Source organism: Geotrypetes seraphini, chromosome 8 (genome assembly GCF_902459505.1).
Source record: "Geotrypetes seraphini chromosome 8, aGeoSer1.1, whole genome shotgun sequence".
Lineage (NCBI taxonomy): Eukaryota > Metazoa > Chordata > Amphibia > Gymnophiona > Dermophiidae > Geotrypetes > Geotrypetes seraphini.
In genome coordinates, this window is record NC_047091.1 from 189,450,672 (window position 1) to 189,475,620 (window position 24,949).

At 45.9% G+C, this 24,949-nt stretch overlaps 1 protein-coding gene across 4 annotated transcripts in view; it reads right to left on the reverse strand.

Annotated features, from left to right (window-relative positions):
* VSIG10 (V-set and immunoglobulin domain containing 10) overlaps positions 1-24,949 on the reverse strand; it is an 84,744-nt gene that overhangs the window by 33,642 nt on the left and 26,153 nt on the right. For 3 of the 4 annotated variants that reach the window (XM_033955197.1, XM_033955195.1, XM_033955196.1), the window contains exons 4-5: positions 18,327-18,605; positions 11,051-11,341 (exon numbers count right to left, since the gene is read on the reverse strand). In XM_033955197.1, the coding sequence (XP_033811088.1) occupies positions 11,051-11,341; positions 18,327-18,605 (570 nt within the window). The remainder of the gene's footprint in view (positions 1-11,050; positions 11,342-18,326; positions 18,606-24,949) is intronic. The other variant, XM_033955198.1, reaches the window with a different exon arrangement.

A 24,949-nucleotide genomic window follows, 5' to 3' on the forward strand; every position in this document is an offset into this window, starting at 1 on the left:
GCTGCAAAGAGGTCTATCTGAGGAGTGCCCCACTGAGCGAAGATGGATTGTAGAGTTACAGGATCGATTGTCCATTCGTGAGGCTGGAGAATTCTGCTGAGCTTGTCCGCTAAGGAATTCTCCTCTCCCTGAATGTAAATAGCCTTCAGGAATAGATGGTGATTTATGGCCCAAGTCCAGATCTTCTGGGCTTCCTGGCATAAGAGGCGAGAGCCCGTCCCACCCTGCTTGTTGATGTAGTACATCGCAACTTGATTGTCCGTGCACAACAGGACAACTTGAGGAAAGAGAAGATGCTGGAAGGCCTTGAGGGCATAAAACATCGCTCTGAGTTCCAGGAAATTGATGTGACGCTTCTTTTCCTGGGCAGTCCAAAGTCCTTGAGTTTGGAACTCGTTCAAATGAGCTCCCCATGCATAAGGAGATGCATCGGTGGTGATGACGAGTTGATGAGGAGGTTGATGGAACAGAAGACCTCTGGATAGATTTGAGGATACCAACCACCATTGTAGAGACTGACGAAGAGATGATGTCACAGATATGTGACGTGAGCAAGGATCCGTCGCTTGGGACCACTGGGTAGCTAGTGTCCATTGAGGAGTGCGCAGATGAAGACGTGCAAGGGGTGTGACATGAACTGTGGAGGCCATGTGACCCAAGAGAATCATCATTTGCTTTGCTGTGATGGAACGCTGTGGAAGCACCTGCTGACATAGAGATTGAAGCGTTTGAAGACGGTTGGACGGCAGGAACGCTCTCATGAGGATTGTGTCCAAGACAGCTCCTATGAATTGAAGTCTTTGAGTGGGGATGAGATGAGATTTGGGTAGATTGATCTCGAACCCCAAAAGTTGAAGAAACCTGATGGTTTGGTTGGTGGCCAGGAGAACAGTCTGAGATGTATTGGCCTTGATTAACCAGTCGTCCAGGTAAAGAAAGACCTGAAGGTGGTGAGAGCGTAGAAAGGCAGCCACCACAATCAGACATTTGGTGAATACTCTCGGAGAGGAGGCAAGACCGAAGGGTAGCACCTTGTATTGGTAATGACAACGATTGATCATGAAGCGTAGGTATTGTCTGGAGGTCAGATTGACCGGAATATGAGTGTATGCTTCTTTGAGATCGAGAGAACATAGCCAGTCGCCTTGATTTAGAAGAGGATAAAGAGTGGCTAGAGAAAGCATTTTGAACTTTTCTTTGACCAAACATTTGTTGAGATCGCGGAGATCTAGAATGGGTCTGAGATCTCCTGTTTTTTTGGGGACTAAAAAGTAACGGGAGTAGAATCCCTGTCCCTTTTGATCTAGAGGAACCTCCTCTATGGCGTTCAAAAGTAGAAGGGATTGAACCTCCTGGAGAAGAAGGAAAGACTGAGTGTGCGAAGCAGACTCTTTTGGTTGACTTGGAGGAGGTAGAGTCTGAAAGTTGAGAGAGTAGCCGTGGTGGATGATGTTCAGAACCCACTGATCTGACGTGATAAGTTCCCAACGGCTTATGAAATAAGAAAGGCGTCCTCCTATAGGCTGTGGAAGTTGGGTAGAAGGAAGAAGACTGGCTATGTTCTGGAGAACCAAGTCAAAAGGGTTGTGTAGACTTTTGTGCAGGGGTAGGTTTTACCTGCTGTTGTTGCTGAGGTTGTCTAGCAGCTGGTCGCTGTTGCCTCTGACGTCTAGGTTGTTGTGCAGTTTGAGGCAGAGGACGAGCCACAAATCTACGTTGGTAGGTTGATTGTGGACGAAAGGGCCTGGTTGGTGGAGGTTTCTTAGTTTTAAGAAGCGTGTCCCATCTGGTCTCATGAGCCGATAGTTTCTGAGTAGTGGAGTCCATGGAATCTCCAAACAGCTCATCCCCTAAGCAAGGTGCATTGGCTAGCCTATCCTGGTGATTAACGTCCAGTTCTGAAACACGAAGCCAGGCTAGCCTTCGCATGGCCACTGACATGGCTGTGGCTCTGGAGGTCAGCTCGAAAGTATCATAGATGGATCTTACCATGAATTTTCTGAGCTGTAAAAGAGATGTACAAGTGTGGTGAAAAGCAGACTTTTTCCGATCAGGAAGATATTTCTCAAAAGCAGTGAGAGTTTGTATTAGCTGCTTAAGATAGAAAGAGAAATGGAATGCATAATTTCCTGATCGATTTGCTAACATAGCATTTTGGTATAGCCTTTTACCAAACTTGTCCATAGATTTGCCCTCTCTGCCAGGAGGGACTGAGGCATATACACTAGCCCCTTTGGACTTTTTTAAAGTGGACTCAACTAAAAGGGACTCATGAGGTAGTTGGGGCTTGTCAAACCCAGGGATAGGAATGACCTTATACAAGGAATCCAACTTTCTAGGAGCTCCAGGAATAGTTAAAGGGGATTCCAGATTCTTATAAAATGTCTCTCTCAAAATATCATGGAGAGGTAACTTAAGGTATTCCTTTGGAGGCTGGTCAAAGTCCAAGGCATCAAGGAAAGCCTTGGATTTCTTTGACTCAGCCTCCAAAGGAATGGAGAGAGAGTCACACATTTCCTTCAAAAATGAAGAAAAAGAAGACACTTCTGGTCTTGAGGAGGCTCCTAAAACAGACGGGTCCTCATCACCAGAAGAACATTCTCCCTCCGAAAGAATAGGATCCTCCGAGTCACCCCATAAGTCAGGGTCTCGAACCTGAAAACTCCGGTCTCGAGACTCTGGAGTGGAAGGCTCTAAATGCCGGGACTTGCGAAGAGACTTCCCCGACCTGCCTGATTCGGTACCGGGAGATGTCACAGTACGCACCGGAGCCGAAGTTTGTACAGCTTGATGGTGAGCTCTCGGCTCCGGCGCCAGAATCAGCATGGAGACCGAGGAAACCGACTGTACCGGTACCGATAGAGTGGACGTCGATAAAATAGGACGGTCCACTATCGGTACCGGTGGCTCAGACCGGACTGGTACCGGTAAATTCGATGCCAGGGCTGGAGGTAGGAGGTGCTGTAGCTGTTCTTTAAGTTGTGCCTTCAGAACAGCAGCTATACGCTCCTCAAGGGAAGGCACCGGTACCGTCTTTTTCTTTAATGGTACCTGCGGTGCCGCTCTACGCTCCGAGGATGAGGATCCCGATGTCGAGGGACTCACCTCTATTGGAGCGGAGCGCTTCCGTGGGCGCCTCGAGGTCGGCAGGATTGGACTCGCTGCCATCGAGACCGGAGGACGCTCCAACGGGGAAGGCTTCTTAGCCGGCTTACCTGGAGTCGACACCGCCGCGGTATCGCGTGGTGTCGATGATGTGGGTGCCGACTGCGCCGGTGCCGATGTCGGTGCCGGTGTAGAATCAGGCATTTCGGCACCAAACAATAATTTTTGTTGAATCTCTCGATTTTTAAGAGTTCTCTTTTTTAAAGTTGCACAGCGGGTGCAGGTTGACGCTCGATGGTCGGGACCAAGACACTGGAGACACCAATTATGAGGATCAGTTAGTGAAATTGGTCGTGCACACCGCTGGCACTTTTTGAAGCCGGGTTGGGGGGGCATGAATGTAAAAACGGCTTCAGCCAAATCGAAGGCCGAGGCCTCGATGGTGGCTAAAGGCCCCACCGGGGCAAAACCGAAAAACAGGCAAAAAAACAAAATGTTTTTTTTTTTTTTTTTAAGAAAGAAAATAAAGAAAAAAGGAAAGGAAATAAGATTTCCTCAAAAAGTTTTCGCGAGCGGGAAGTTACAAAAAATCCTTTCACAACAGCCGTTGAGAGAGACGCGTCTTCTTAGCTCCGCGGAAACTAAGAAACTAGGGACCGCGCGCCTCTGTCGGGCGGGAAGGCACTCGCGCGTGCGCGGTGCGGCCTACCAGAACTTTCTAAGTTCTTAGAGTGCAATCACTCTAAAATTGTCCGTACCGGGGCTCCGTCGGTGCCGTCACCCATCAGTCAAGAATAGCTGCCTGCTTGTCCTGGGATAAACTTTGGTACATTGTAAAAGCTCTGACAGAAACACCTTGTTGTACTATTCAAGTCACCATCTTAAAACGTTGCACAATAGCATCCTCATAGGACAATTTCTAAGAGCCCGACGGTTATGTTCCAATTTTGATGGTTTTAAATATCAAGTTAGGTTGATGAGTGAATGTTTTGTAGTAAGATTGTAAAGGAAGCATATAAACGTCATCGGAACTAGTTATTAACATCGCGGGATGAAAAATCTAAAAAAACACTAGTTTGTGTTCTTCCACATTCTCAGGAGTCTCATGGGATTAGAAACATTATTTATATGTATTAGCCTGTTTTAAATGTACACCAGGGAAATCCTCAGAAGTGTCAAATGGAGCAGCAAACAGGGACATTTTGCATATGGTCACTGTCAACATTGTGTGTTAGCTATTCAGACTCCGGAAGTTGTAATCCCAAATGCTGGTCGATATTTCAAATGATTGAGTCATACAGATTGCAATACAACTGGATGGCGGAACATCTCAGCTGTATTAGAATGAAGGCCTATTTTAGTCATGGTAGGGCTGCTCCGCAAAGAACACTGGTTCATTCACTTCTCAGGGACATTTATCCCTGGAGCCAGTGCTGTAGTAAGGGGGGGGAGGGCGCTGGCACCCCTGCTACTCCCCGCCCTCCCGCCTCTTTCCATTCCATATACCTTGCTTCCCTTACCCCAATGCTATACTTGAAGTTGTTGCTCACGGCGGTCAACAACGTGCTCTTCATGATCCCGTCGGCTCTCCCGCTGACATCACTTCCGGGTGCTGCATATAGGAAATGACATCAGAGGGAAAGCCAACGGGCTCGCGAGGAGCACGCTGTTGACCGTCGCGAGCAACAACTTCAACTAGAGGTGTGGGGAAAGGGAAGGAAATGGGGCGCACGCAGCAAGCGTGAGGGGGGCAGAGACAAGGAGGGGAGGGGCGCCTCTCACACTCACTACACCACTGCCTGCTTATGATTTTTTTATTGGGAGGGGTTGATCTAGTAGATGTAAATGGCTGCCTTGACAGTTCATATGAATGCATAGAAGTTACACCTTTCAAGGTTGGTGACATAAAGTAAGTGCTTACATATATAAGAACATAAGAATAGCCTTACTGGGTCAGACCATCAAGCCCAGTAGCCTGTTCTCACGGTGGCCAATCCAGGTCACTAGTACCCAAGGAGTAGCAACATCCCATTATCTCAAAGTAAGCAAGATTCTGGAACCTCACAGAGTTGGTTAAGGGGTTGGAGGAGCTGCCATACAGCGAAAGATTAGAGAAACTGGGCCTTTTCTCCCTCAAACAGAGGAGATTGAGAGGGGACATGATCGAAACATTCAAGATACTGAAGGGAATAGACTTGGTAGATAAGGACAGGTTGTTCACCCTCTCCAAGGTAGGGAGAACGAGAGGGAACTCTCTAAAGTTAAAAGGGGATAGATTCCGTACAAACGTAAGGAAGTTCTTCTTCATCCAGAGAGTGGTGGAAAACTGGAACGCTCTTCCGGAGTCTGTCATAGGGGGAAACACCCTCCAGGGATTCAAGACAAAGTAGTTAAAGACAGGTTGGTTCACCCTCTCCAAGGTAGGGAGAACGAGAGGGAACTCTCTAAAGTTAAAAGGGGATAGATTCCGTACAAGCATAAGGAAGTTCTTCTTCGCCCAGAGAGTGGTGGAAAACTGGAACGCTCTTCCGGAGTCTGTCATAGGGGGAAACACCCTCCAGGGATTCAAGACAAAGTAGTTAAAGACAGGTTGGTTCACCCTCTCCAAGGTAGGGAGAACGAGAGGGAACTCTCTAAAGTTAAAAGGGGATAGATTCCGTACAAGCATAAGGAAGTTCTTCTTCGCCCAGAGAGTGGTGGAAAACTGGAACGCTCTTCCGGAGTCTGTCATAGGGGGAAACACCCTCCAGGGATTCAAGACAAAGTAGTTAAAGACAGGTTGGTTCACCCTCTCCAAGGTAGGGAGAACGAGAGGGAACTCTCTAAAGTTAAAAGGGGATAGATTCCGTACAAGCATAAGGAAGTTCTTCTTCGCCCAGAGAGTGGTGGAAAACTGGAACGCTCTTCCGGAGTCTGTCATAGGGGGAAACACCCTCCAGGGATTCAAGACAAAGTAGTTAAAGACAGGTTGGTTCACCCTCTCCAAGGTAGGGAGAACGAGAGGGAACTCTCTAAAGTTAAAAGGGGATAGATTCCGTACAAGCATAAGGAAGTTCTTCTTCGCCCAGAGAGTGGTGGAAAACTGGAACGCTCTTCCGGAGTCTGTCATAGGGGGAAACACCCTCCAGGGATTCAAGACAAAGTAGTTAAAGACAGGTTGGTTCACCCTCTCCAAGGTAGGGAGAACGAGAGGGAACTCTCTAAAGTTAAAAGGGGATAGATTCCGTACAAGCATAAGGAAGTTCTTCTTCGCCCAGAGAGTGGTGGAAAACTGGAACGCTCTTCCGGAGTCTGTCATAGGGGGAAACACCCTCCAGGGATTCAAGACAAAGTAGTTATAGACAGGTTGGTTCACCCTCTCCAAGGTAGGGAGAACGAGAGGGAACTCTCTAAAGTTAAAAGGGGATAGATTCCGTACAAGCATAAGGAAGTTCTTCTTCGCCCAGAGAGTGGTGGAAAACTGGGACGCTCTCCCGGAGTATGTTATAGAGGAAAACAACCTCCAGGGATACAAGACAAAGTTAGACAAGTTCATAATGAACAATGACGTATGCTGGTAAGGCTAGTTTCGGTTAGGGTGCTGGTCTTTAACCAAAGGGCCACCGCGTGAGCGGACTGCTGGGCATGATGGACCACTGGTCTGACCCAGCAGCGGCAATTCTTACGTTCTTATGAGTGTAACATTCCATGCGGAATTCTCAAAGAGTAGCAACATTCTATGCTACCGATCCAGGGCAAGCAGTTGCTTCCCCCATGTCTTAATAACAGACTATGAACTTTTCCTCCAGCAACAGCTCCAATTCTCATAGAATTCCTATGAGCATCCGAGCTGTTACCACTGTGACTTGCGCTAAAAACGCTAGCGTGGCTTTGTAAAGGAGGGGGAATATTTGGCTACCCCTCCTGAAGACACTCACTTGGCGAAACTCAAGTCTGGGTAGAGGGGAGCAAATGAGGGAAGATATTTCAGATTGCTCTGTTGATTATGCCCGTGGTGTGCACTGAAGGGAGTTTTTCCTGGAATTGGAGCAACCCATAACAACATTTTGCAGATAAACATAGAAACATGATGGCAGGCAAAGGCCAAATGGCCCATCCACAGCATCCACTATCTCCTCCTCTCCCTATTGGCTAAGGCTCTTAACATTTGCATCTCCTCTTCCTATAGGCTAAAGCTCTTTACACCTGCATTGTGATGTCATAGAGCTTTATGGTTATAGAAACATGATAGCAGATAAAGGCCAAATGCCCCATCCAGAGCATCCACTATCTCCTCCTCTCCCTATTGGCTAAGGCTCTTAACATTTGCATCTCCTCTTCCTATAGGCTAAGGCTCTTTACACCTGTATTGTGAGGTCACAGAGCTTTATGGTTATAGCAACATGATGGCAGATAAAGGCCAAATGGCCCATCCACAGCATCCACTAACTCCTCCTCTCCCTATTGGCTAAGGCTCTTAACATTTGCATCTCCTCTTCCTATAGGCTAAAGCTCTTTACACCTGCATTGTGATGTCATAGAGCTTTATGGTTATAGAAACATGATGGCAGATAAAGGCCAAATGCCCCATCCAGAGCATCCACTATCTCCTCCTCTCCCTATTGGCTAAGGCTCTTAACATTTGCATCTCCTCTTCCTATAGGCTAAAGCTCTTTACACCTGCATTGTGATGTCATAGAGCTTTATGGTTATAGAAACATGATGGCAGATAAAGGCCAAATGCCCCATCCAGAGCATCCACTATCTCCTCCTCTCCCTATTGGCTAAGGCTCTTAACATTTGCATCTCCTCTTCCTATAGGCTAAAGCTCTTTACACCTGCATTGTGATGTCATAGAGCTTTATGGTTATAGAAACATGATGGCAGATAAAGGCCAAATGCCCCATCCAGAGCATCCACTATCTCCTCCTCTCCCTATTGGCTAAGGCTCTTAACATTTGCATCTCCTCTTCCTATAGGCTAAAGCTCTTTACACCTGCATTGTGATGTCATAGAGCTTTATGGTTATAGAAACATGATGGCAGATAAAGGCCAAATGCCCCATCCAGAGCATCCACTATCTCCTCCTCTCCCTATTGGCTAAGGCTCTTAACATTTGCATCTCCTCTTCCTATAGGCTAAGGCTCTTTACACCTGTATTGTGAGGTCACAGAGCTTTATGGTTATAGAAACATGATGGCAGATAAAGGCCAAATGGCCCATCCACAGCATCCACTAACTCCTCCTCTCCCTATTGGCTAAGGCTCTTAACATTTGCATCTCCTCTTCCTATAGGCTAAAGCTCTTTACACCTGCATTGTGATGTCACAGGGCTTTATGGTTATAGAAACATGATGGCAGATAAAGGCCAAATGGCCCATCCACAGCATCCACTGTCTCCTCCTCTCCCTATTGGCTAAGGCTCTTAACATTTGCATCTCCTCTTCCTATAGGCTAAAGCTCTTTACACCTGCATTGTGATGTCACAGGGCTTTATGGTTATAGAAACATGATGGCAGATAAAGGCCAAATGGCCCATCCACAGCATCCACTGTCTCCTCCTCTCCCTATTGGCTAAGGCTCTTAACATTTGCATCTCCTCTTCCTATAGGCTAAAGCTCTTTACACCTGCATTGTGATGTCACAGGGCTTTATGGTTATAGAAACATGATGGCAGATAAAGGCCAAATGGCCCATTCAGTCTGCCCATCCCCAGTAACCATCATCTCTTTCTCTCTCTCAGAGATCCCACCTGCCTAGCCCAGGCCTTCTTGAATTCAGTAATAAAAGTGTTAATGCGAAGCTAGAATCAATAGAGGGACTTTGGAGGGTGGCGATGGTCACTAGTTGACTCTTTTGTGGCTCTGTTGCAGGTAATGTGGCTTCTGAACACTTCATATATATACACCTATTTAAGTTATATATTATATCATGATTATTTAAGATTTATTTCCCCTATTGCAAGTTTTGTGTGGACTGTAAATTATAAAACAGTTACCGGTAAATGTGCTTTTCCCCAGGTCCTCTTAGTGTCTTCTTATTTATTTATTCAGTTTTCTATACTGTTCTCCCAGGGGAGCTCAAAATGGTTTACATGAATTTATTCAGGTATTCAAGCATTTTTCCCTGACGGGCTCACAATCTATCTAATGTACCTCCTAGGGCAGGAGTAGGCAATTTCGGTCCTTGAGAGCCGGAGCCATGTCAGGTTTTCAGGATATCCACAATCAATATGCATGAGATAGATTTGCATCTCAAGGAGGCAGTGCATGCAAATCCATCTCATACATATTCCTTGTGGATATCCTGAAAACCTGACCTGGCTCCGGCTCTCGAGGACCGGAATTGCCTACCCATGTCCTAGGGCAGGGGTCCTCAGTCGGGTTTTCAGGATTTCATGAGATCTATGTGCATGCACTGCTTTCAATGCATATTCATTGGGGAAATCCTGAAAACCCGACTGGATTCGTCCCTCAAGGAGGGACTTTGGGGACCCCTGTCCTAGGGCAATGGAGGGATTAAATGACTTACCCAGGGTCACAAGGAGCAGAGTGGATTTGAACCCACAACCTTAGAGTGCTGAGGCTGTAGCTTTAACCACTGCGCCACTCTAAAAATTAAACTGTAGTAAAAGTGATCCGAGTATAGGACAATCGAGTCATTGTGACATCACTGATGAGGTTGGCTCTTACTGGTAGAATGAGGCATTATGATGTCACAATCTCAGCTCTGGTTATCAGAGGCTGAAACTTTTCACACTATCCATTCCCTTTTCTATACTTTCTCCCCACCCAGGGGAGCTCAGAGTGGTTTACATGGATTTATTCAGGTATTGAAGCATTTTTTTCCCTGTCTGTCCCGGTGGGCTCACAATCTGTCTAATATACCTGGGGCATTGGGGGACCAAGTGACCTGCCCAGAATCACAAGGAGCAGCACATGTCAGAACCCACAACCCCAGGGTGCCGAGGCTACAGCTCCAACCCCTGCGTCACACTCTCAGACATGGTATGGTAGGAGACAGCATGTGATTAGATTCAATGGGATGCTATTCAGACGTATCTAGGTACTGGAGATGATGGAGTGACCGAACCACTGCCTCAGCACCCTGAGATTGCTGGCTTGAGCTTTGTGCCCATTGTCCCAGGGGCTGTAGATTGTGAGCCTAGCAGAACAGATAAGGCAACCGTACTTAAAGTACCTGAATATAAAAGAAGTATAGAATTACAATGATCAAACTCCTATATTGGACTATAGATAGGCTCTTTTTTAACACAAAAGTTTTGGCAGCCATATTGAGTGTACGCTGGCACAGCTGTGTTGGTCCTGCCCCAGGCAAGCTCAGGTCTGAAGACTAGAAAAGGGGGGAAGGGGGAATCAGGAAGACCTTAGGCAGCTCTAATGCCATTGTTTTGTCTATTGGGATTTTGTTGGGATGAAGCGATTTCTCGTGAAGATAGCGTATTAACTCTGCTTGCTTTTTGCCATTTCCAAACCATAACCCCTTGTCAATTCAGTTACACTTTTTTAATTTGGTTTGTAAAGCATCCATGTCTGTCTGTGAGAAATTCCTTAACCCCTATTTGTCTGTTTTAATTAGATTGTAAGCTCTACTGAGCAGGCACTGTCCCCTATATGTTAATGTATAATGCTGCGTACATCTGGCAGCGCTACAGAAATGATAAGTGGTGGTAGTAACTAGACCAGTTGCTTATTTTTGTCGCCAAAAGCCGATGCCACTTTTTAAAGAATCCACCGTAGGGCTAATTTCAATTGCATGTCAGTGTCGGAGACTGCTAGGAACCTCGCTATACTGGGAGATAATCCGCCCCTAAACTGCGTACAAGCTAAACCGTCGTAGTGACGGCGTTAAAACTTTTGAGAATCTTGGCCTGAGAGAGGAAAAGGGTTGGAAGTTCAATGGCCCTAAACACAAGAAGCAGCTGTACTGAAATTTGAAGCCTTACTCATCACGGTCAGCCAGATGTTCAGTTCTTTCACACCGATGGCGTTCTCTGCTTTACAGACGAAGTAGCCTTCATCCGTGTCCCGGGAGCAGTTCCGTATAGTCAGGAATGACACAGAAGCATTCTGAACAATTTCGTATTTCACGCCAGGCTGGATCTCTTCTGTCCGGCTGCTGTTTCTCAGCCATCTTAGATCCGCCGGAGGATCTGCCTTTGACACCTTGCACATGAGGGTCACATTTTCACCCACAAAACATGTCCTGAGTGGCAGAGATTCAAGCACAGGAAGCTCTACAATTAGAGGGAAAAAATTAAAATGATTCTCCTGTAACGCAAAAGAAAGACTTTCCCCTACCCTTGAGGAACACAAAGTTGATTTCCCCTTACTCTGCTCTAATGCTGAATGATTTCCCCCACCCCCAAATTAATGCTGACTAATGACTTCCCCTTACCCTTCGGGAACACTGAAAGATGATTTCCCCTTACTCTGCCCTAATGCTGAATGATTTCCCCCACCCCCAAATTAATGCTGACTAATGACTTCCCCTTACCCTTCGGGAACACTGAAAGATGATTTCCCCTTACTCTGCCCTAATGCTGAATGATTTCCCCCACCCCCAAATTAATGCTGACTAATGACTTCCCCTTACCCTTCGGGAACACTGAAAGATGATTTCCCCTTACTCTGCCCTAATGCTGAATGATTTCCCCACCCCCAAATTAATGCTGACTAATGACATCCCCTTACCCTTCGGGAACATAAAGATGATTTCCCCTTACTCTGCCCTAATGCTGAATGATTTCCCCCATCCCACGTTAATGCTGACTAATGACTTACCCTTACCCTTCAGGAACACAAAGTTGATTTCCCCTTACTCTGCCCTAATGCTGAATGATTTCCCCACCCCCAAATTAATGCTGACTAATGACATCCCCTTACCCTTCGGGAACATAAAGATGATTTCCCCTTACTCTGCCCTAATGCTGAATGATTTCCCCCATCCCACGTTAATGCTGACTAATGACTTACCCTTACCCTTCAGGAACACAAAGTTGATTTCCCCTTACTCTGCCCTAATGCTGAATGATTCCCCCATCCCACATTAATGCTGACTAATGACTTCCCCTTACCCTTTGGGAACACTGAAAGATGATTTCCCCTTACTCTGCCCTAATGCTGAATGATTTCCCCCATCCCACGTTAATGCTGACTAATGACTTCCCCTTACCCTTCGGGAACACTGAAAGATGATTTCCCCTTACTCTGCCCTAATGCTGAATGATTTCCCCCACCCCCAAATTAATGCTAACTATGACTTCCCCTTACCCTTCGGGAACACTGAAAGATGATTTCCCCTTACTCTGCCCTAATGCTGAATGATTTCCCCACCCCCAAATTAATGCTGACTAATGACATCCCCTTACCCTTCGGGAACATAAAGATGATTTCCCCTTACTCTGCCCTAATGCTGAATGATTTCCCCCATCCCACGTTAATGCTGACTAATGACTTCCCCTTACCCTTCGGGAACACTGAAAGATGATTTCCCCTTACTCTGCCCTAATGCTGAATGATTTCCCCCACCCCCAAATTAATGCTGACTAATGACTTCCCCTTACCCTTCGGGAACACTGAAAGATGATTTCCCCTTACTCTGCCCTAATGCTGAATGATTTCCCCCCCCCCCAAATTAATGCTGACTAATGACTTCCCCTTACCCTTCGGGAACACTGAAAGATGATTTCCCCTTACTCTGCCCTAATGCTGAATGATTTCCCCACCCCCAAATTAATGCTGACTAATGACATCCCCTTACCCTTCGGGAACATAAAGATGATTTCCCCTTACTCTGCCCTAATGCTGAATGATTTCCCCCATCCCACGTTAATGCTGACTAATGACTTACCCTTACCCTTCAGGAACACAAAGTTGATTTCCCCTTACTCTGCCCTAATGCTGAATGATTCCCCCATCCCACATTAATGCTGACTAATGACTTCCCCTTACCCTTTGGGAACACTGAAAGATGATTTCCCCTTACTCTGCCCTAATGCTGAATGATTTCCCCCATCCCACGTTAATGCTGACTAATGACTTCCCCTTACCCTTCGGGAACACTGAAAGATGATTTCCCCTTACTCTGCCCTAATGCTGAATGATTTCCCCCACCCCCAAATTAATGCTGACTAATGACTTCCCCTTACCCTTCGGGAACACTGAAAGATGATTTCCCCTTACTCTGCCCTAATGCTGAATGATTTCCCCACCCCCAAATTAATGCTGACTAATGACATCCCCTTACCCTTCGGGAACATAAAGATGATTTCCCCTTACTCTGCCCTAATGCTGAATGATTTCCCCCATCCCACGTTAATGCTGACTAATGACTTCCCCTTACCCTTCGGGAACACTGAAAGATGATTTCCCCTTACTCTGCCCTAATGCTGAATGATTTCCCCCCCCCCCAAATTAATGCTGACTAATGACTTCCCCTTACCCTTCGGGAACACTGAAAGATGATTTCCCCTTACTCTGCCCTAATGCTGAATGATTTCCCCCACCCCCAAATTAATGCTGACTAATGACTTCCCCTTACCCTTCGGGAACACTGAAAGATGATTTCCCCTTACTCTGCCCTAATGCTGAATGATTTCCCCACCCCCAAATTAATGCTGACTAATGACATCCCCTTACCCTTCGGGAACATAAAGATGATTTCCCCTTACTCTGCCCTAATGCTGAATGATTTCCCCCATCCCACGTTAATGCTGACTAATGACTTACCCTTACCCTTCAGGAACACAAAGTTGATTTCCCCTTACTCTGCCCTAATGCTGAATGATTCCCCCATCCCACATTAATGCTGACTAATGACTTCCCCTTACCCTTTGGGAACACTGAAAGATGATTTCCCCTTACTCTGCCCTAATGCTGAATGATTTCCCCCATCCCACGTTAATGCTGACTAATGACTTCCCCTTACCCTTCGGGAACACTGAAAGATGATTTCCCCTTACTCTGCCCTAATGCTGAATGATTTCCCCCACCCCCAAATTAATGCTGACTAATGACTTCCCCTTACCCTTCGGGAACACTGAAAGATGATTTCCCCTTACTCTGCCCTAATGCTGAATGATTTCCCCACCCCCAAATTAATGCTGACTAATGACATCCCCTTACCCTTCGGGAACATAAAGATGATTTCCCCTTACTCTGCCCTAATGCTGAATGATTTCCCCCATCCCACGTTAATGCTGACTAATGACTTCCCCTTACCCTTCGGGAACACTGAAAGATGATTTCCCCTTACTCTGCCCTAATGCTGAATGATTTCCCCCACCCCCAAATTAATGCTGACTAATGACTTCCCCTTACCCTTCGGGAACACTGAAAGATGATTTCCCCTTACTCTGCCCTAATGCTGAATGATTTCCCCCCCCCCCAAATTAATGCTGACTAATGACTTCCCCTTACCCTTCGGGAACACTGAAAGATGATTTCCCCTTACTCTGCCCTAATGCTGAATGATTTCCCCACCCCCAAATTAATGCTGACTAATGACATCCCCTTACCCTTCGGGAACATAAAGATGATTTCCCCTTACTCTGCCCTAATGCTGAATGATTTCCCCATCCCACATTAATGCTGACTAATGACTTCCCCTTACCCTTTGGGAACACTGAAAGATGATTTCCCCTTACTCTGCCCTAATGCTGAATGATTTCCCCCACCCCCAAATTAATGCTGACTAATGACTTCCCCTTACCCTTTGGGAACACTGAAAGATGATTTCCCCTACCTCGCACTAATGTCAAATGATGACTTCACCCTACCGCCTTACTATTTACTCCCAGTCTTTGAGGGCCAACCATGAGCCAGGTTTTCAGGATATCCCTAATGAATATGCATGAGAGATTTGCCTACTACATCCATTGTATACAAATCTCTCTAATGCATATTCATTCGGGATAGTCTGAAAACATGACCTGTTGGCAGCCCTTGAGGACTAGAGCGAGTGCCTGTGGGGTTTTTCCCTTATTGTATTTAACCTATCTGCGGGACAGATGGTGGTTTCGAAAATTGCTGAAATGTGTGATGTGTTGTTGTGCTGATGTGGTTATTGTCTTTGTTATGGGTTCTTTTTTGTGATTTTATTATGTATGTTATTTTGTAATCTGAATAGAATCGTTGGATATGCAGAATATAAATTTTTCAACATAAGAACATAAGAAGTTGCCTCTGCTGAGTCAGACCAGAGGTCCATCGCGCCCAGCAGTGCGCACCCGCGGTGGCCCATCAGGCCCATGACCTGTACGGTGATCATTGTCTGAACCCTTAAATCCCCTTGGTCTCTATCTAAACTCTCTCTATATCCCATCTCTACCTCTATCTGTATCCCTCAATCCCCCTATCTTTCAGGAATTTATCTAATCCTTCTTTAAAACCCTGGAGTGTACTCTGTCCTATCACAGCCTCCGGCAGTGTGTTCCATGTGTCCACCACCCTCTGAGTGAAAAAGAACTTCCTAGCATTGGTTCTAAACCTGTCCCCTTTCAGCTTCTCCGAGTGCCCCCTTGTACTTGTGGGCCCCATTAGTCTGAAGAATCTACAGATCAACTACCTCCAGAAATCTATTTGCTGGGTATAGTGCCAATATTTGCCAGAGAATTCAACCGTGAACTTAGGTATATGATAAAGGGGCATGGGGCAAAAACTTTGCACCGGAGCTATGAAGGGGAGCTATGCCTTCTCAACGGCTCCCCCCACCATGCTTCTATCATTGGCTGAAAAAAACCCTGTCATATGTACTGTATAGACTAGTGTCTTTCACACTTTCTTGAGCCGGGGCACACTAAAGCTAGTGGCCACGGCTTGAGGCACCCAGAAGTGTGCGGATGTCACCGTGATGACATCACGCATATGCGTGACATCATCACATCGACGTTTGCGTACGTGCAGAGGCTCTCCAGATGCGCCCTGAGATGCCAGTGTGGATGCCAGCAGGGAAGAGGGCCGGAGAGAAGGAGAGGAACTGGTGCCAGCTGATTGCCTACAGAAGTGTTTCTCAACTACTTCAAGCTAAGCACCCCCTAAGTCTAACAAATATCAACTGAGTACCCCAGCCAGAGACCTCCCTAGGCCCACCCAAGCTCCTCCCCAGATCCCACCCCCTTTACTAACTGTAATCCAATTTTTTCCATTAATTTTTCACATACACAGCAGATATAAGTTCTCAAAACTATTTTAATCACTATATTGAAAATAAAATTGTCTGCAGGCTGCTGTAATTAGCTTTAAAAGGTAAGACCGGGAGGCCAGGGGGGAAGCCGGAAGATGCTAGAGAGAAGGGGGAAACATGCAGGCCTTTGGCGAATCGAGCAACGCTGGCGCCATACCGCATAGGGAAGTTAGCTGGAAGCGCCTCTCTTCCTCCTCAGTGTGCCGTGGCACACTTGAACTCTCAGGAGGCACACAGTTTGAGATACACTGGTATAGACCCTTCAGAGTTTGAGCGTCTCTAACGTTGCAGAACTGCAGAGCCCCAATGAAATGAATCTTATCATGAAACGGCCTTCGTGGGCACAGGAGAGCTACGTACACAGTCTCCACTGAACACAAGCAGTATCCAGCTGAGCATTAAAAAGATAAGACACATTTGCTTTTTCTTCTTTATTGCATTTTAAGCTGCTAGTTTACTGCTTCATTGATTAGCCAATATATGTGAACTAGACAATGCTTATGAAAGGGTTTTTTTCAGCCAATGATAGAAGCATGGTGGGGGGAGCCGTTGAGAAGACATAGCTCCCCTTCATAGCTCCGGTGCAAAGCTTTTGCCCCATAGCTTCTGAGGCGTTTTCCCCTTTATCATATACTTAAGTTCACTGTTCAATTCTCTGGCAAATAGTGGCACTATACCCAGCAAATAGATTTCTGGAGGTAGTTGATCAGTTGGCTTCCCCATTTTTAATAAATAAGTTCCACTGAATGATTTATGAGTTATATTTACTTGCATCTTGCCCACATTCTACTCTATAGTGGCACAAATGCAAGGGGGGCATATATTGGGGCAAGTATGGGTGGGGGTTCCCAGCCGCACACACATCTTACAGAACAGCCTCACCTGTGCCAGCTCTAATGTGAAGCATCGATAGTTGGTTGCTCTAATATTCTATAACGGAATCTTGAGTGCCCGGAGGCTGCCACGGAATAAGTGCCACTATCTATCCCCCTGTCTGTCCCATGTCCACTGCTTGCCCTGTGGTCACTAGCATGGAATGCTGATACTATTTGGGTTTTTGCCAGGTACTTGGGACTTGGATTGGCCACTGTGGAAACAGGATGGACCACTGGTCTGACCCAGTTTGGCTACTCTTATGTTCTTATAGTATAAGAATTGTGCTATTGAAAAGTCTACTGACAGATAAGAACTTGTAAAAGTGTTTTTAAAGAAGATAAACTTTAAAATGTAAAAAGAATAGAAGTAAATGCAAAGTAAGAATACATCGAATTAGAAGACCGGACTTGAAGAAAGACACGGTACAACTCGAAAGGGTCCAGAGAAGAGCGACTAAAATAGTTAAGGGGCTGGAGGAGTTGCCGTATAGTGAGAGATTGGAGAAACTGGGCCTCTTCTCCCTTGAAAAAAGGAGACCGAGAGGGGACTTGTTCAAAATGTTCAAAATACTGAAGGGAATAGACTTAGTAGATAAAGACAGACTGTTCACACTCTCCAAGGTAGGGAGAACGAGAGAGCACTCTCTACAGTTAAAAGGGGATAGATTCTGTACAAACGTAAGGAAGTTCTTCTTCAACCAGAGAGTGGTGGAAAACTGGAACAGTCTTCTGGAGGCTGTTATAAGGGGAAAACACCCTCCAGGGATTCAAAGCAAAGTTGGTCAAGTTCCTGCTAAACTGGAACATACGCAGGTGAGGCTGGACTCATTTAGAGCACTGGTCTTTGACCTGAGGGCCGCCGCATGAGCAGACTGCTGGGCAGGATGGACCACTGGTTTGACCCAGCAGTGGCAATTCTTATGTTCAAGATTTAATAATCTGTGGGAGCTACATTAAATATAGTCCATTTACCTTAGAAAAGAACAACCCTGTTAATGCCCACACTGGGTAGAAGCCTGCACTAGTTCAGCTGGGCTGGAAGCAATAGAGCTAGTTGGTAACACTACTTTGTGATCTATCTGCAGAGCGCTGGTGCTGATGCCACCCTGCTGCTCCAGCTACAATTTTGATACAGACAAGGGACTGGGACTCGAGACTTACTAATCTCCAGCGTGCATGCCGCCTTCTCTCTCTCTTCCCTTGTGTCATGGCTCCCCAAGCACTTAAATCTCTGCCCATCTTGCAGAAGCGATTTGTCCAGTGTCGCCGTTATGACATCTGTGGGTGTTGTGGCGTTGACGATGGGCTTAAAACCTCCGTGCTCCTCAATCCACTGCAAATGGGGAGCTGGGTATCCACCAGGCCACTTACAGATGAGGTGGAGCACGTTCTCCTCTAGCAAGTTCTCTGCCCAGCACACTGGATCTGATTTCGGTTGATCTAGAAGGCAAGGTTAAAAGGGAGCTGGAAGTACACACAAAGGCTAGGAAATGTCTTTCCTTTAAATCTCTCCATTTAGTGGACATTCTGTCCCTTATTCACCATCTTATTGATTGAGCTCCTCAACAAAATGTGTCGCTTATTTCCTCCTTCAAATATAGGCCTAGATTTTTCAGCCCCCAAATGGGGGTCTCAGTTTATATTTGAGTCCGACCCATTGAAAGCTTCTCCCAAGGCCTACCTTAAGCCCCGCTGGTGCAGTCATGAACCAGGGCAAGAGCGATCCTCCTATGCTCCTGCCCTGTGCAGTCTCACTATTCAAAATGGCAGACACAAGTTTATTTATTTCTTTGGTTTTATTAACGGCCTTTTCACAAAGAGATTCATCCAAAGTGGTTTACAATACATTGAATAGTAATCAGGTACTCGTAAGTATTCTCCCTATCGATCCTGGCAGGCTCACAATGTAACTGAGGCATCTGGGACAATGGAGTGTTGAGTGACATCCCATGCTGGGAGTGAAACCACAACCTCAGGGTGCGGAGGCAGCAGCTTTAACCACCCCCTCCAATCCACAGTACTCTCGCGAGACTGCCGTGAATTCAGTTTCTATTTGAATCAATCTTTTCCCCCTCCCCCCCTTTGGGGAAAAATAAGCTCCAACCACTACTACCGTATTTTCACTCATATATTATTATATATTATATATTATATATTATATATATTATAATATATATTATTATATATTATATATTATACTCATATATATATGTAAAACGCGCACACGGGTATAGCGCGCGGGAAACTGTAATTTATGTAAAGAAATTTTTATATAGCGCACACACCCGTATACTGCGCATGCCGCCCCGACTCTCCCGTTGCCGCCCGACTCTCCTTTCGCCCGCCCCAACTCTCCTCTCCCCCTTGAAGTCCTGTCCCCCCTTGAAGTCCTGTCCCCACCCTGAAAGCCTGATGCCCCCCCCGACGTCCGATTCACCCCCCCCGCAGGATCGCTCGCACCCCCACCCCGAAGGACCGCTCGCACTCGCACCCGAAGGGGTGCGAATGCGAGCGGTCCTTTGGGGTGGGGGTGCGAGCGGTCCTGCGGGGTGAATCGGATGTCGGGGGGGGGGAACTATGTAAAAAAAATTTGTACAACGCGCTCACGAATATAACGCGCATGGTTATATTCGGTTTGTAAAATCGTGTATAACGCGCGTGTTATATGCGTGAAAATACGGTACTAATCATAATTTCTCTAGCGCTATGAGACATATGCAGAGCTGTACAAATTATATGCACGTACATATAATATATAGCATAGTCCTCTCTCTCTGACGCCGCAGGAGTGTAGTGACTGTTCTAAACGAGTACGTATAGTATTTTGTATTAAAGTTTTTGGGTTGTGGAATGAATCGTCTGAGTTTCCATGATTCCCTATGGGGAAATTCACTTTGATATACGAGTGCTTTGGATTACAAGCATGCTTCTGGAACGAATTATGCTCGCAAACCAAGGTTTGACTATACTTTCTTTGTCACCAGTGGACTCGCAATCAAAATTGTTTTGTTTGTCTTATGTCTGTGTTGTGGATTTTCACCTGTAAATCCCAGCTTGCTAAACCTGGATTTTGAATGTTTATTTGATACATGAGTTTAAATATTGATATTTTTATATGCAAATTGAAAATGTGGCTTCTACAATAAAGAGATCAACTGTATACCAGACTTGAGTTACTCGAAAATAATTGTTAGCCAATCTCTACTGAACTCTCAGATGCCTGCTCTGGTGAATCATCAAAGAATAGCAGGAGAAGGTATCATTCATTGAGAATAGTAGAAAAGTTTTTTTTGTGCTTCAGTAACACACTATAAATAAATAAATAGTGTAGAATACCCAAACGTCACACTTATCTTTGGTTTTCAAGTGTCGGTATTGCATTCATTGTAATGTAAATAACCCTACGGGGACCCGTTTCACCATCTCTGGCTTCATCAGGGGTCAAAAATCTACAATGAAAAAATACAAAGAACCTTAAAGTCTAAAAATCTAAAAAATAGAAAATAGAAAACTATACTGTGTAGTTTAACTCAGTTCTAAAGTGCATGTTACTTACTGTGCAGCTTAGCTGGATTAGCGAGACAAAATGGTGCTGACACCCGGCAGTGAATGCAATACCGACACTTGAAAACCAAAGATAAGTGTGTTGTTTGGGTATTCTACACTATTTATTTATTTATAGTTTGTTACTGAAGCACAAAAAAAATTTTTCTACTGTTCTCAATGAATGATACCTTCTCCTGCTATTCTTTGATGATTCACCAGAGCAGGCATCTGAGAGTTCAGTAGAGATTGGCTAACAATTATTTCCGAGTAACTCAAGTCTGGTATACAGTTGATCTCTGGATTGAATAGACTTGTCCCATTGATTGTGATTGAGGCTTCTACAATAAAGACCATTGACGTGCAGAGCTGCTGTAATGCTACTGAGAACAGGTAGCCTCTTGGATGGGGGTTTGGGGAGAGCAGTAACAAAAGGCATTTCCATGGATAAAAGGCTCGTTGGAATTTTGCCCTCTCACCATGCTTATACCAGCAACTTGAGTATGTTGAACTACATAGAATTAGGACAAGTCAATACAATGCATTACTTTCAGTTTTTCCAAATCAACTGTGCTGGTTTTCTTTGCAAAACTTACCCCATAAAAAGGATGATAATGAAAAGAAAGGTGCACATGACTGCGGAAAACCCCGTGGATTAGAGTTCACTAGTTTTTATTATCTCTCTGCATAAAGCTCCAACCCCTGCCAAAGATCTAACCTTCCAGCTGTCCACATGACCATTATCCGGAAAAGTAATGTGACCTTAGCCTGGTGCACACCTAGAAATGACCACAAAGTCTCTGTACGGCAGCAGCTATAATACAGCTCTGCCCCTGTCCACCAATATGCAGCCAGTGCTATGTAGACAGCGCCAGAACAGTGCACTCAAACTCGCGGCCCTCGGTATCCACTATAATAATTCCCTTACATAGAAACATAGAGTATGACAGCAAAAAAGGGCCATTGGCCCAACAAGTCTGCCCACTCGAAGAACCCTCCCCCCTAAGCACTTCCTCAAAGCGAACCCACATGTTTATCCCATTTTTTCTTAAAATCGAGCACATTGCTGGCCTCAACTACCCTTAGCGCGCACTTCAAAGTTGGTGGGTCCGTGATCTATGGCGCCGTGCCCACGCATTCGCAGTGTCTGCTTCAGCTGATTTCCTGATCTCTGACGCCAGCTGACTTCTGACTACGCTGTGCTTGCCGGCTTCCCGACCCTGTTCCTCCGAAACCGGAGATGGGGAGAGGGAGGAGTAGCGAAGCCAGCAAGCACAGTGTTAGCATGGCCCTAGTCAATTCCTGGCTAGGGCGGCATTGAAGGAAGATAGGGCAGGGAGGGAGGCTTCAACTTGCTGCTCCTGTTTGATTCGGGCCTTCCTTGCTGCCGGGTCCTGCTTTCATGAAAACAAAGTAGGTGAGACCCGGCAGCGACGAAGGACCAAAGCAAGCAGGAGTAGCGAGTTGTGAATGCTGTGCTGCCGACAGCTGTGTGGGTCCGCGGGGGGAATGTTGCAGTAGCACCCTTTTGGGGAGACAGAGGGAATGAGGGAGAAGGAAGACCAGGGAAGGGGGGGGAAAGAAATGTTGCTGTTGCACAGGGGAGAGGTAAAAGGAAGGGAGAAAGGCTACTGCTGGACAGGGGGGAGCTACAAGGAAGGGAAAAGGGCTACTGCTGGACAGGGGGGCAGGGAAGGGGGTGCTGCTGGACAGGGGGGAGCTACAAGGAAGGGAGAAGGGCTACTGCTGGACAGGGGGGAGTAGGGAAGGGTTCCTACTGGACAGGGGGAGAGACAGAAATAAATAAATAAATACAGACAGACAGCAGGCAGGAAAAACAGACAGACAGGGTGGCCAGGGAGAGAGAAAGAAAGACAGACAGACAGAAAGAAAGAAAGAAATGCCCAAGTCTACATATCTATTCTAGCATCCGTTTATGTAATGGGCTATAAAACTAGTGTTTATCATAATCACAAAAGTAAAATAAAACCGTTTCTTAATAATATGTTTCTTTAGCTATAAATTACAATATTATTAAGATTTAGCCAAAAGAAAAGTTTTATAAACTATAAAGAGTTTTACCTCATGCAAAATTGTAATTTCTTTAAGAAGACATTAACTATTTTATTCTGAGGCCCTCCAAGTACCTACAAATCCAAAATGTGGCCCTGCAAAGGGTTTGAGTTTGAGACCACTGCTTTAGAACATTCAACAACAGTCTTGAGTATTGCGTTCAATTCAGGTCTCCTTATCTCAAGAAAAATATACACTTCTCCCTCCCTATTCGCGGGGATTAGGGGCAGAGCCAGCTCGTGAATAGGGAAAAATCTCGAATAACTTTTGGCCGGCTTTGACCCACCCCCGGACCTTACCTGGTGGTCTAGCAATGACGTGGGGCAGGAGTAATCTTCCTACACTCCTGCCCCGTGCAGAACCGTGCTGCTGATTCCCGTGGTCTCACGAGACTACAACAGGAACTCTTGTTGTAGTCTCGTGAGACCACGGGAACTTATAGCAGAGCTCTGCATGAGGCAGGAGTGTAGGAAGATCGCTACTGCCCTACGTCACTGCTAGACCAATAGGTAAGGTCCATGCTCCGATCGCCCCCATGCCACCTCCGATCGCCCCCCATGTCGCCCTCAATCGCCTCCCCGCCGCCTCTGATTGCCTGCCTCTGCCTCCAATCGCCCCCCTGCCGCCTCTGATCACCTCCCTTTGCCTATGATCGCCTCCCCGCCACTTCTGATCACCTTCCTCTGCCTCCAATAGCCCCCCTGCCGCCTCTGATCGCCCCCACTGCCTTTCATTGCCTCCCTCTGCCTCCAATCACCCCCCTGCCGCCTGTGATTGCCTCCCTCTGCCTCCAATCGCCTCCCTGCCAATTCTGATCGCCTCCCTCCAAGTCCTGGGGCTGTTTTTTCGATGCCAATGAGCGATTCTGAGGGAGGGGGGCTGGGGAAAAACCTGCAGATAATCGAAACCGCGAATAGGGATAGGGAAGTGTACTGCCTCTTTTACAAAGCCACACTAGTGGCTGCCACGCGGCAACAGTCCCAAAGGCCTTTAAATCTCTATGGGCATCGGGGCCGTTAGCGCAGGGCAGCCGCTAGCACAGCTTTGTAAAAGAGGCCGATAGCTGCCGTATTTGGTGCTAAAAACTGCGCTACGGTTTTGTAAAATTGGGGGGGAGAGGGTTTTAATAATGTGCATTAATGCTTTTTTTCACAATGTGACCTAAATAATAATGAGATACAAAATAGGTAAATTCATGCAAAACAACTCATTAGTATGCAAATTATATGACATGGTTTGCATTTAATTTTGCAAAGCTGGCTTTTATTAGCTGTAGAGCAGGCACTGTCTCTTATATGTGTAGTATACAGAGACGCCTACGTCTATAGAAATGATAAGTAGCAGAATTGTCAAAAGGCTTTAGACCCTTCCGGAATTAATAAAAATCAGGCTGTAACGGAGAAAACGTCACCTGTTTATAGATTCTCACTCCCACCAAAAGAGAAATTTTATTTAATATTTATTTTAAGAACATAAGAATAGCCTTACTGGGTCCATCAAGCCTAGTAGCCCGCTCTCACGATGACCAATTCAGGTCACTAGTGCCTGGCCAAAACTCAAAGAGTAGCAACATTCCAGAACCCCAAAAAGTAACAAAAGATTCCACAACCCCAAAGAGTAACAAGATTCCATGTAGAATCTCAAAGAATAGCAAGATTCTGGAACCCCAAAGAGTGGCAACATTCTATGCGGAATCCCCAGAGTAGCAACATTCCAGAATCCCAAAGAGTAACAAAAGATTCTAGAACCTCAAAGAGTATCAAGATTCCATGTAGAATCTCAAAGAATAGCAAGATTCTGGAACCCCAAAGAGTGGCAACATTCTATGTGGAATCCCCAGAGTAGTAACATTCCAGAATCCCAAAGAGTAACAAAAGATTCTATAACCTCAAAGAGTATCAAGATTCCATGTAGAATCTCAAAGAATAGCAAGATTTCGGAATCCCAGAGAGTAACAAGATTCTAGAATCTCAAAGAGTAGCAACATTCCATGCTACCGATCATGACAAAAAGTGTACAAGGTGGATTACAATGAAAGCAGCCTAAACTTTAACCTTACTTCCTGCAAATCACTTCCACCAGCCCCCAGTTCACCAATACACATATAATATTGCCCCAGGTACATAAGATAGATTGAGAGCCCACCAGGACAGACGGGAAAATGCTTG